The sequence below is a fragment of the Lynx canadensis genome, chromosome A1 (assembly GCF_007474595.2).
Source record: "Lynx canadensis isolate LIC74 chromosome A1, mLynCan4.pri.v2, whole genome shotgun sequence".
In the NCBI taxonomy this organism is placed as follows: Eukaryota; Metazoa; Chordata; class Mammalia; order Carnivora; family Felidae; genus Lynx; species Lynx canadensis.
This window is the reverse complement of record NC_044303.2, coordinates 143,767,224-143,781,039: the sequence shown is the minus strand read 5'-3', so window position 1 is coordinate 143,781,039 and position 13,816 is coordinate 143,767,224. Positions and strand designations below refer to the sequence as shown.

The following is a 13,816-nucleotide window of genomic DNA, read 5'->3' as shown; positions in this document are numbered from 1 at the left end:
GGTAGGGGGTAAATATGCTTCTAATATTAGTGTTAAATAATTCATTGTTCCCCAATGCTGATAATGTCATTTTCCAAGAATTATTAAACAGCTTTATTTCATTTATTGGAAATGCTTTTTACAAATGTTTCTGATAGATCTTTCTGCATCGTATCACTCTGATTGTATCAATTTCTCCATGACTCCTGGATTCGCTATTTTTGACATTCAAAAACTTCATGACGAACACAAACCTCCCAAAAGGGAGGCATTTTGACATTTTTTGACATATTTTTTGACATTTATAACCATATGAAAATGTGTTTCTCTAAAATAAAATAAGTAACAGTAGAGTTCTCTAAACTAAGAAATCAAATGTTTTGAGTTCTAATCCAGATTTTTACGAATCAGAGAAAATCTGATTTCCTGATATGAAAGCTACACTTCCATAAAAGAAAGCTAACAAAAATCAAAAAATCAAATTTAGACAGAAAACTAGGTTGAATAGTTTAAACAGTGCAAAAAACATATTCTATTTAATCCAAAACATTAGATATTTCTGATGTTTTTAATACATTATTTATATCAACTTTCCAAAAGGTAAAACTAAAATCTATATTATTATTACCTTATCTTTGGCCTCAGGCAGTGTGATTTCTCTAGGTTCTAAAAATGGTATTTCTCGAAAAGGTGGAACACATCTGACTATATCTGGTACATAGTGTGTATGAAACAATGGCGGCATTGAGTATCTTCTTTCACCTGATAAAGGCACTATGTGGTTAACTAGAGTTGGCTCTTGGTGGGGTGAATGGAAACGCTGCCGTTTACCGTCAAGAGGAAGGTTTTTTTCATCGCTTAATCTCCTGAAAACAAGCAATATACCTTAGTAATTAAAGATATAACTTTCTAATGACAGAAAACAATTAAAACTATAAAAATAACAAATGCCAATATTGACTCTTTCAGCAGGGCCACATTATTAGTTCTATGTGAATCTTAAAATATTCATTTTGAGCACAAGAGAAGCCTTAGAAAAACACCTTAGGAAAAATGCATACTGATAATGTGTGTACGTATGTGGATGTGTGTATATATGTACACACATATGTATGTATATATATGCATATATATAATTTATAGAATATATATGTATATATTTTTAAACCTATACACTATAATATCAGGGTTAGTCTCCTGCAGAACTATCCCAATATTTTATCTCAGCAGTTAAAACTTTGGAGGAAAACTTCCATTCATAGAAACACTGACAATAAAACCCAAATTCTAAAGAATGAGAATAAAATTAAGTGAACTGAGTGTTACATAGTTAAAAAGGGTCTTTAAGTCCACCTATATTCCGGTTCATCAGTTGGAAAGATCATATTAAAAAGCTATAAAGACACTGAACAACTAAAGAATATGAAAACTAACTGCATTTCACATAACAGTATTGTATTAATGTTAAATTTCTTGGGCATGACTAATGTATTTTGGTTATATAGGAAAAGATCCCTGTTCTTAGCAGGAATGCACTGATGTACAGTGAAATGATGTCTACAATTTTTCGTCATGGTTCAGGAAAAAAAAAAAAAAAGTAGGAATAAAGAGAAAGAGGCAAAAAAATCAAATGAAGCAAAACTTTAATGGACCTAGGTAAACAGCATACAGATGTTCACTGTACTATTCTTTAAATTTTTCTGGAGGCATAAAATATTTCAAAATAAAAGCCAGAATGAAAATAATTATTTGTCTAAAAAAAGATATTTACTTCATTGATATATTAAGTTTGTTCATACAGACAATACTTTCGGCCATGGGAAATGGTCCAACTACTGGGTCACGGCCATCCGAAGGTTTTTTTTAATACCCCAGTAGGATTACACCAACTCCCTCTCCTTGACCCCCAAAATAAGTAAACTCCTACTCACAAGTAAAAGTGTACAGTACTAAAAACCTAAGAGTATATTTAATATTTGTTAACATAAAAGTGACTTAGCTTTATATGCTGCTTCTCCTGAGAATGTCAATTTTAGTTTTTAAAGTACAACTATGAGCCAATGGAATTTGTTTTCATTTGTGATTCACAAACTGGCTATCCAGGCAATTTCAAAAAAATTAAAATCTCAATTAAAGCCAATACTTTTGGCATCATTATAAAGCCTTCCACAATGATAACTTTGAAGAACAACTCACAGTGCTTTGAAGCACAAGATCTAGAGCCGGACTACCTGGGTCCAAATCCTAAGTGTGCCTCTACCTGAATAACTAGTTGCTTAACCTCTGTTTCATCTTTCTCAACAGAAGAGGGATAACAGTACTCATCTCATAAAGTTTTGTGAAACTTAAATCATTTGTAAACTCCACAGAACAACGCTACTACATGAATGATCAATAATTCTTAGCTAGTGTTATTTTTAATCGGACATAAATTTATGGAATGTTTATATAGGCATTCAGCAGCTATATCTTGCAAATACTGCCAAACCTTATTTTAATAATCATCTCTAAAATTCTATTATAATTACTTTGTGGTACATCAATTTCTTCTAATTGGTTAAAATTAGTTGACTCTGACTTCTCTATAGAAAGCTTTAAACATGCAGAAATTTTTACTATAATAATATATATTACAGAACCTTAGGTGTGTAAGATTTAGATAAATTGAATAGTGAATTTTACTAGAAAAGATACTATGGGCTGAACTGTGTCCCCTCAAAATTCTAATGGTTGAGCAGTACCTCAAAATTTGACTGTTTTGAACATCCAGCCTTTAAAGAACTTAAAATGGTGTCATTAAAAGTAGGCCCTAATCCAATATGACTAGTGTCCTTAGAAGTAGAGATGAGGGCACAGAAAACACAGAGATGCCCATGTAGGACACAGAGAAGGCAGCCATCTACAAGCCAAGGAGGTCTTTCTCAGAAGAAAACAAACCTGCCAACACCTTGATCTTGGACTTCTAGCCTCCAGGATTGTGAGAAAATAAATTTCTGTGCAAGCCACCCAATCAGTTGTACTTTGATATGGCAGCCCCAGCAAACTAATTCAGAAAACAATCTAATTTAGTTAAAATCTCAATTAAAAGTAGTCTTCTGAAAATGTGGCTTCATTCCATCTAAAATTTGCAATGGCAGTAATAAATCAACAAAAGTATCCCTAAAATTTTTTTAAATTTAATATAAAAGTTTCAAAATTTTGTCACAGGAATGACTTCACAGGTTCCAGAAAATAAAATTTAGGGCATAATGTCCACACAATCTGAATACAAGAAACACTCAGCTACAGTTCAGAGAAATGCAAACTTTTCTTTTAAAATAATTAAGAAGTACTTACTTCCTTCCTCGAAATAACGGAGAAGTTGAGGTCTGTATTGGACTGACATTTCCATATGTCAACTGCTGTAATGACACCGCTCTTGACAAACTACCAAAAACACATAAAGAACGATAGTAATAAACATTTTTCCCTTAAACAAAAAAGCAATTTCATAAAAAACTAAATATTTCACTGATCAGAAAAAACAATACAATGACCTTTTTTATTATTGTTTTAGAGACAGCGCAAGTGAGCACGAGTGGGGTAGGGGACGGAGAGAGAGAGAATCTTAAGCAGACTCCATGCTGAGCATGGAGCCCAACGTAGCAACTCAATCCCACGATAGGATCATGACCTGAGCCAATATCAAGAGCCGGTTACTCAACCAAATGAGCCACCCAAGCACCCCAACAATGACAGTTTTTTTAACTTCAAACATGTCATATAAAATGAAACATATAACATATAAAAATGCTCTCAATTAGAACACAAAATTTACAAATGATATGGGCCAAAATAACACCATACTTACTCTGTATTCTGAAAGTTGAACTGTGCATCTATAAGCTGCTGGTGTGAATAAAGAGTTGGTGACAGGGCGAAGAAATTATTATGTTGTTGATGGTTTGGGGTGAAAGGCGGGCGACCCAAAATTGAGTTTGGGAACATGCTCTTGTTCACTAAAAGTGAACATGTATTCTTCTACCTAGGATAGTTTTAAAAGACAAATTATATCTTGAAAATACTGAACTCAGTAATAACTAATATCTATTATTTAAAACAATTATTTACCAAGTTATGAATTTTACTTACAAAGTTATTTCAAAAGTTTTAACAGATCTCTTAAGTCCCACTACAGGTAACCAAAAACTTGTTAATAATGAATTTTAAATCTAGACTAAGAATATCATGCAAATGATTAAAAAAATGCAAGTTTCTAATTTGTGATGTATTTAACCTCATATCAACAGATCTTTCAGAAATCAAGTTATCACCACATACTCTGATAATAAAAAAGACACCACTCAGGACAGACATTTAATGAAGCCATACAGATTCTTACATTTATACCCAGTTGAATTTATTCAAAGGTATAAACCATAATATGACAACCTGATTCTTAGGATATAGGTCTTACACATCTTCTTACAGATCAACTCAAACAAAGGAAGGAATCCGTACTGCCTAATACCTATAAAATTCTGAGATTTCCTTCAAAGTCTAAATAATTTATATAAAGGACATCACATAAAAGAGAGCCTGTTCCACAGCAACGGGGAAAACATACATAACAGTCCCCCCTTACCCACAATTTCACTTTCTGTGGTTTCAGTTATCTGTGGTCAACCATGGCCCAGAAGCAGATGATCCTCCTTCTGACATATCGTCAGGTCAATAGTAGCCAGCCTAACACTATGTCATAATACACACACCATTCACCTCACTTCATATTATCATATGGGTATGTTATCATCTACATCATTACAGAATACAATATAATTAAGATATTCCAAGAGACAACATTTACAAAACTTTTACTGCAGTATAGTAATATAATTGTTCTATTTTATTATTAATTGTACTTTATAAACTTTATCGAAGGTACGTATATACAGGAAAAAATGTAGTATATATAGGGTTCGGTACTACCCACAGTTTTAGACATTCCCTGGGGGTCTTAGTATGTCTCCTGTGTGAATAAGCAGGGGAACTATTGTACAAAGCAATCAGAACCATTCACTGACCCAGGCAGGAGAGATTTATACTTTGCAATGACTGATCCCAAAGGCTATAAACTTACAAAGAGTAGGGCAAAGTAACAAACAAATCAAGTATTAAGTAAAATCAACAAAGTGAAAATAGGATCCCCAGCCCACCCTCCCAATGCAGGCAATCAGAAAACCCATTTATGGTACTGGGAAAGAAACCAAATGACATGGTAACCAGAGAACCTATAATATAGTAACAGTTTTCCACGAAAAAAGTTAAGCCTGCTAGCAAACTACAGTAAAGTCTACTACTAAACTGCCCACCCATGCACACAGAGCTTCCAATTTGATTTCTAGGAACTCTCACTTAAAATAAACATTCAAGGATCACCATAAGAGAAAAAAGATCCAGGAATAAACAAAAACAATTCCAAGAGCAAGATAAATACATTAATTAATTAATTAATTAAAGCAAAAAAACACCAGAAAACAATATCTGTTTAAAAAGCAGAAAAGGCTCTTCGAAATTATAAAATTAAAAGCAGAAACACTGAGTAGAAAGTTAAAAGAACACTGAGGAAATCTCTTAGAATAAAAAGGAAAAACTAGTAAAGGCAGAAAGGAGGCAGGACAATAAGAGAAAAAATATAAGAGAATCAAACTATATGGTCCATCATCCAAAATAACAGATGTTCCTGTAGAAGAGAGAAAACACACAGAAGGAAATTATCAAATAAACAAAACAATAAAATGTCCAGGACTGAAAAAAACCAATCCTGAGATTTAAAGGACCTAATGAGCACAAAGCGCACCTTAAAAAATGTATGTACCAAGGTATATTATGGTAAGATTTCAGAACATAAGGAAAAAGAAACTTATATTACAGAAGAGGAAAATGTTATAAATAAAGAGCTGACAATCAAAATGACTTTAAAATCCTCAATAGCAACAGAGGAAACTACAAGACAATGAAGTTAGCGCCTTCAAGTCTCTGCAGGAAATGCTCTCAAGCTACAATTCTATACCGAGCCATACTATCACTGCAAGGATAAAAAACATGTTCAGACATGTCAAGTATCAAAAAACAAAACAAAAAAAAACCTGGGATCTAGGAAAAGGGAGACCTGCTGTAGGGCAGAGACAAAGTAATTCCCCAGAACAGTGGTGAAGGAAAGCTACCAGCTTAAATTAGAGCAAGAGGATGAAGGGTTTCAAGAAGAGACCCAAGGAGAAAAAAACTTAGAACTTTACTGGCAGTTTACCTGACGTATTTGACCACAGAGAGGGGCAAAAATAATCACACAAACAAAAAAGTAGCAAGTTAAAAAGAAATTACCTAAACACACACACACACACTCAAAAAGTCATATAAAAAAGGATATATAATCATTATCTATTTGGTTCTCACAATAACACAAACATTAAAATATCAATCTAAACAAAATTGTAACATATTACATATCTATTTCATATATTTATTTAAAGATTACGTATATTATTAAAATATGCTATATATATTTACATGTTCATATACAGTACAATTTAATGATAAGGGAGGCTACATTAAGGTGCTGAATTCTAATTTTCAGTAGATGTCAATTTTAAAAACAAGCCATAGAAGTTTTTGAAGAATACAGAGGAAAATAACACTTAAGCATCTAAAAGAAATAATAGCTGCCTCTGGGTATTGAGACCAGATGGTTGGAAAAACTGGTGGAGAAAACAGGATAGAAAAAGAGAAAGATCTGTGAAGAAACTAATAAATCACTCATACACACTTTGTTCCTTGCTTTTTTTCAATTTTGCAAGACTAAAGTTCCAAGGATGTACACAGATAATGAATGAGATTCACTAGGCCAAGATTTATAATGGATTGTGAGTAAGAGTCGTGGGATCCCATCAGATCTCATCCAAGTGCCCGACTCTCTAATCTGAACCAGAGACAAGTGTTACCTCCAGAAAACAAGAGTTCATCAACTCCCTTCAGCAGGTCTGTATCTCATTACAGGATACTTTTTTTTTTTTTAATCATTCCTATCATAACTGCTAAACTGTACTCCCTGATTTTCACTGCTCAAAGGAAATGGAAAATATCTTGAACCAAGCAGGATTCTGGACAATCCTTTATTAAAAGTACATGTAATAATCACAGAATGCCAGATTCAAGACTAGCAACTAAAGCCATGTTCTAGCCTTTGTCTGGGTTCATGCTCTTTTCTTTCTTGACTTTCTTTATTCTGTTTCCCTAACCCAAACTCCCACAAAACATAACTCCTATTTCATAAGATTCATGAGAAAATAACATTAAATATAATTCATTAAATGAATTTTGCTTGATATTTCATTTTCTTGGAATACAGATACTACTGATCAAACAAGGGAAGGAATCTGTATTCAGAAAGCTAAAATTAAAATGTTCTATTTTCAGATTTATTTAAATCAATTAATAGTTAAAATTCTAGACACTTTGTTTACATCAATATGCTTATGTTTTTCCTCTGGACCCAAATAAAGCCCCATATACATGCATTAAGACTTGAAAACCCAAAATGACAAAACAGTCTAGACCTCACCTTATTTCTATGCCATGACATGATAAGATCCAAAACAAGAACAAGTCAAAAGATGTCTTGTGGCCCACAAATACTCTACAAAGCTAATGACCAAATTATCCAAGGTTTAAAAGCTTACAGTGATTCCAGAGCCAAAAGTTTACCTAAGGCAGGTATCTAGTTCAGCCTATCCCAAATTCCTAGATAAGCAACTGAAGCTTTTGGAGTTTCTCCAAAACAAAGTATCTGTCAGGTTCTCCTCAGTATGAATCTTGGCCCTGAAGTATGGCTTCAACAAGGCCAGCCCTCACAGTCAGATCATTCCTAGGGAATGTAACCAATGGCATTCACTGCTCCCCAACATGGGCATCCTGCATGACCATCTAGAAATCAGGAAGTAAACCAAAAGGCATGAATTTCAATTCCTCTTTCTAATATTATTCTAATACATTTCAACACTGATTTTGATGAAGATATAATAAAATAATCCAAAAATAATCATCCATCAAAAACAATATGAGGAATCATTTTTTAAACAGAATATAGAGCTTTAGAGTAGTATAAAATCCGACACACCTATTACCATAGAATTAAAGAGACCACCACAAAATTTGTATCTTTTTCTTATATTCTGAATGAAAGGCTCCTTCAGTAAGTCTATTTGATGATCTACATAAAACACGATTCCACATCAACTGTGATAGCAGGGATAAGAAATGCTATAATAAAGAAAGAAAATCCACATTATTGCTGGTATCTTATTTTCCTTTTAGCTTTAAGTTGGCTTCTCAATGCTCGTGACAATAAAACAGGATGATATAGGAACTTCTGAAGATGTGTTTTAAAACCGTTGCATGGTTCTTAAGGAAAGAATCTTAAAGTTGCTTCTTGACTAAGGTTGACACAATGGGAAATTATATACGTTTATTTGTAAATAATCATACAGGAGACAAGGGTGTACAGGAGTGGTTTACAAAGTAATTCCTAGTGATATGGTATTTGGTCCTGTAACTCACAACCTGGAATTTCTGTCCTAAATTTGACTCTTCTCCAACCAATTAGAGAACTTTCAAGGTTACATAATTCCTTCCATAATCAGGATTCCCTGGAAAGCAGAATCTCCCCAGTATAAAAACCAAAAGCCAGAACTATGGCAACTAAATCAAGTTATCTGTCCACTTCGTCCAAATGCCTTTGACCTCCTAAACTCGCTTTTCTCCACAACGCAAAAGTCCAAATCCTATATCCTCACCCACTGTCAAAACTACTTGCGAGTTTTGAAAAGGACATTCCTTTTGATTAGGAATTAGATACCAACCCAGAGCTAAAAAAAAAAAAATCTTGTCATGTGGTTTGAAATGGCCATTTCTTAAATGACTGATAAATGGCCTGTTCCACCTAAAGCCTGTATGAAAGAGCATTTCCAGACTAGACATAATTGGGGCCATCACACCAACAAAATAATGTTACTACCACTGGCTAAATATTGTGAGCCTCTTCGCTGTACATATTAAAAGCCTTGTGGTAATAAACCGTCCAAGACAGAATTTACAAGAAGAGTATGTTACCTGTAATACAAAACACAGATTTAGTGTTCAGTTATGATCTTCCCTCACAAAATCACACACCACATATCCGTCAACAAGTTCCCATTTCGCCTGAGTTTTAGTTTCTCTGTTTCTTTTCGGTTCACCCTATTGGTATCCGCAATCTAAGTACGTAACTCCTATTTTAAACAATGAGCTGAAGGAGAGAAAAGACGGTATTTGGATAATCAAGAAATTGTGAGACACATAAACCCCATCGTGCTCTGGCCTAGACAGATGACGAGTCTATCTACAAAGGCTGACCGGGAAATGAAGGGTACAACAATCTGACAGAGTCCTAGACTGAGCACTTCCCTGGAAAGTGAAGAACTGAGGCCCCTTTGATTAAAAGCCTTACATTTTAAATACTTAATCCAGATGTTTACCTTATTTTTTCACCACCCTCTGAAACTCCATGCAGGGGTCCCAACACGGTCTTCCTCTTTTGCTCCTAGACTGAGAACGGGGCGCCAGGAAAGGAAACGAGTGGAAAAAGTAAGCGGTCCTAAGATTCTTCAGAAAAGTGCAGCAGCCTTGGGGCCGCCCATATGTCTGGGACGTCTAAGAAAGATCGCCGGAACTTCCCACGCAAACATAACAGTGCGGTTTGAGGAAAAGTTCCCCGAGCCCCGCCCCCGACCTGGGCCTACACCATTGCGTCCCTTTCCGAAGCCCCCTAACTCACAGGTCTCCTCGGGGAAGGGCTAAGCAGGGCCTACTGGTACTGCCCGCCCAGGAGCTCCAAGGCCGGAGCAGCGAGAGCCCGGCGCGCTCGGTTGTCGCTTTCGCCGCAGCCAAAGCAGGTAGCGGCCCGCGTAAAAGCTAGGCCTGGCTCCGGATCCGGATCGCAACCTAAACCCCGGGCTCGGCGGCCGGGGAGGAGCGACACAAGAAAAGGCAGGGCCAGCAAGGGTGTGGGAGGTTCGGGGCGGTGGCAAGAAGCGGAAGACCAAAAAGTCACCGAAAAAGCGGCGTAGAAAGCCCTGTCAGAAACACCCCCGAAGACTGTCGCGACCCGGATGGGAACAGCGAGCAGGGAGCGAAAGGTCACACTTCCGGCAGCCTCCCCGCCCGCCCCAGCAAGTGCTTTGCTTGAGTGCGCAGGCGCACAAATGCTACGGTCTGGGTTAGGACGGGGGTGGCTGTTCAGCAGCTGCGAGCGCGAATGTGGAAGGGCTAGGCCTGTCCTGAGACAAGAGGGATCAGGCAGTCGGCGGTGGCCGGGCCGCGTTGTTCGGCTCTGGGCCGCGTCCGAGCTAATGCACAACGACTCCTGTGCACTTTTTAAAAAGTTAAGCACTTTTTACGGGTCCTTCGTGTCTCAGCTGGATGACTCCGCCCGAGAGGAGCTTTTCCTGACCCAGCTTTCCCTCACTCTTTTGCACTGATCTGTATTAAGTTTTGGTTATTTTCCTCCCTCCAGTGAAATGAAAGCAGCTTGGGGCTGAAATACCTTATTGATCTCTACAGCCCGGACTCGGCGCCCTGTCCTTAATAATAGCTAACATTCCCTTATTCAACAAATATTTAATATTTCTACTGGAGTGAACTTTGGTGGTGGTGAAAATATCAACGTTATTGGATTTGTTAATGTAAATCTGTTAACAATATACCTTTATTTTCTTTTTAATTCCTGTAGAATTTCTCATTTCTGAAGTTGGTAATTTGTATCCTCGTTCTTTTTTCCTGATCATTCTGGAGAGAGGCTTATCAACTTTACTGATCTCAAATCCCAAAGCCATCTTTGCTTTCAAAGATTATATTTTGTTTCCTATTTACTGATTTCTTCTCTTAGGTTTATTTCCTTTCTTTTGCTTTTTTTTTTTAATTTTTTAAGTTTTTTTTTTTAATTTACTAGTTTTTTAACTTGGAAACTGAGATCACTGATTACAGATGTTTCTTCTTTTGTAACTCAGTACTGCTTTAACTACATCTCACACGTTTTAATATATTTAATAGTTTAATATTAATGTTTAATATGTTTAATATATTATGTTTTCATTTTCCTTCATTTCAAAATACTTTCTAATTTCCCCATAGATTTTTTTCTTTGACTCGTGGTTTATATGTAAGTGTATTATGTTGTCTCCAAAAATTGAGGAATTTTCCAGACATCTTTCTGTTACTGATTTCTAATTCAATTCCATTATTTAATAATCCAGTTAAAATACTTTCCATAATTTGAATCATTTTCAACTTACTGAGACTTATTCTGTGACTCATAATATAGTCTGCTGCCTTGGTAAATATTCGATGTGCATTTAAGATGAATGTGTATGATACAATTGTTGGGTGAAATGTTCTACAAATATCAATCACATCAAATTGGTTGATACTATTGTTCAAATCTTCTAAATCCTGGAGGATTTAGAATATGTTTTTTGTCTACTTACCCAATTAATTATTGAGAGGAGTTATTGAACTCTCCAACTATAATTATGGAGTCTTCTAATTCTATTTGTTCTATCAGGTTTGCCCCATGTATTTTGAACTCTGCTGTTAGTTGCATAAACTATTTTTTGCATTTGTAATTGTTCTATTATTTTTTTAATATAATTTATTGTCAAGTTAACTAACAGTGTGTACAGTGTGCTCTTGGCTTTGGGATTTTGTTCTGTTATTTAGATTAATTTATCCTTAATGAAATTGATTGTGAAAAGTATTTTCTCATTATGAAATGATCTATTTTATAAATCATCCACTTTATAAAATCTCTTTTTCTCCTGGTAATATTTTTTTGCTCTAAAGTGTACTTTCTCTGATGGTAATGTAGCCACTCCAGCTTTCTTTTTTTGTAGAGTTAACAAGATGTATTTTTAAAAGAAAACTTCCAATTCTGCCAAAGTCCTCCTGGTACTCAAACCCAAGAGGTTACAAGAAAACTACAGACCAATATACTTATAAACAGATGCAAAAATTCTTAACAAAATTCCTGCTGTTTTTATTCTAATATATGTAAGAAAGATAACACATCATGACCAAAAGGGGAATTATCCCAGCAATTAGGTTGAATTAATAGAAAATCAAACACTATAATTCACTATATTAACTAAGAAAAATTGTATCATCATTTTAATAGATGCAGCAAAAGCACTGGACAAAACCCAATATCCATTCCTAGGAATTCAAGGAAACTTCTTCAACTTGATAGAAAGCATCTATAAAAAGCACCATACTTAATGGTAAAGAACTAAATGTTTTCAGCAAAGATGAGGAACAGGGCAAGGATTTCTGTACTCACCACTTCTTCAGCATTGTAGTAGGGGGTCTAGCCTGTGCAATGGGCAAGAAAAAGATATAAAAGGCATCCGACTTGAAAAGCAAAAAGTAAAACTGGTTTTATTTGCAGATAATATGATCTGTGGTGAAAATCCTACAGAATCTACAAAAGCTACTGGAACTGTTAATGAGATCATCAAGATCACAGGATATAAAATCAATATACTAAAGTCAATTGTATTTGTATTATACTAACAATACACAATCTGAAATTGGAATTTAAAATATCATTTAAACTAGCATCAAAAATGTGAAATATATCAGGGTAAGTTTGATAAAAGATATTCAAGTTGTACACTGAAAATACAAATATGCTGAGAGAAATGTAAGAAGACACAAGCAGAAAGATATACCATGTTCATGGTTTAGAAGAGCCAAAACTTTAAAAATGTCAGTTCTCCAAATTAATCTGTAAATTCAATACAATCCCGATCAAAATCCCAGCAGGCTTTTTTAGTAATTGACAAAAGGATTCTAAAATTTATATGGAGAGGCAAAGGACCTAGAACAACCAAAACAACTTTGAGAGTGAAGAGCAAAGTTGCAGAACTTACACTAAATTACCTGATTTCACTATTTACTATAAAGCTACATTAACCCAGAAGATATAGTATTGGTGTAAAGAAAGAGAAACAGATCAATAAAACTGACCAAATCCTATTCAATGAAACTGAATAGAGTTTTTAAAAAGTGCCAAAGTTGTTGATTTCAACAAAGGACAGAGGCAATTCAGTAATTGTGACTGTATTAGTGACTTCACTAATAATGCTGAAACATTTGGGTGTTCATAGGTGAAATGAATAAATTAATTAATTAGTTAAATATTGTGTTGGAAGTTAATATTGTGTGGGAAAACACAAAATAGGTCATACATCTAAACATAAAACTTAAAGCTTGTGGAAGAAAACAGGGAAAAATAACTGTGAACTTAGGCTAAACAAAGATTTCTTGGGTATAATACCTAAAGCACTATCCTTAAAAGACAAAAAGTAAAATTGAACTTCATCATTCAATAGTTAAAAGAAATTAAGTATTTCTTTAAAACACTAAGAAAATGAAAAAACTAGCCAAAAACCGAAGAAAATATCTAGAAATCACATATCTGATAAAGAATTTGTATCCAGAATGTATATTTTGAAAATCTCTCATACCTCAAAAAAAAAACAAAAAATTCTCATATCTTAATAAAAATGAGCAACCCAATAAACAATTGAGCATAAAGTTTGAATAGACACTTCACCAGAGAGGTCATATAAATGGCAATAAGTGCATGAAAAGATACTCAACATCATGAGTAATTAGAGAATATACAAAAAACCACAGTGAAATATCACCACCTACCTATTTCATGGTAAAATGAAAAAGACTAGCCATACCAACTATGGTTGCAATG

At 34.7% G+C, this 13,816-nt stretch overlaps 1 protein-coding gene across 1 annotated transcript in view; it reads right to left on the bottom strand.

The window, feature by feature from the left end:
• TENT2 (terminal nucleotidyltransferase 2) overlaps window positions 1-10,169 on the bottom strand; it is a 72,170-nt gene extending 62,001 nt beyond the window's left edge. Inside the window, 5 exon segments of the mRNA XM_030323705.1 lie at window positions 608-845; window positions 3,316-3,405; window positions 3,830-4,003; window positions 9,531-9,600; window positions 9,830-10,169. Of these exon segments, the coding sequence (XP_030179565.1) occupies window positions 608-845; window positions 3,316-3,405; window positions 3,830-3,966 (465 nt within the window). The 5' untranslated portion in view covers window positions 3,967-4,003; window positions 9,531-9,600; window positions 9,830-10,169.
• Window positions 10,170-13,816: the final 3,647 nt, after the last annotated feature.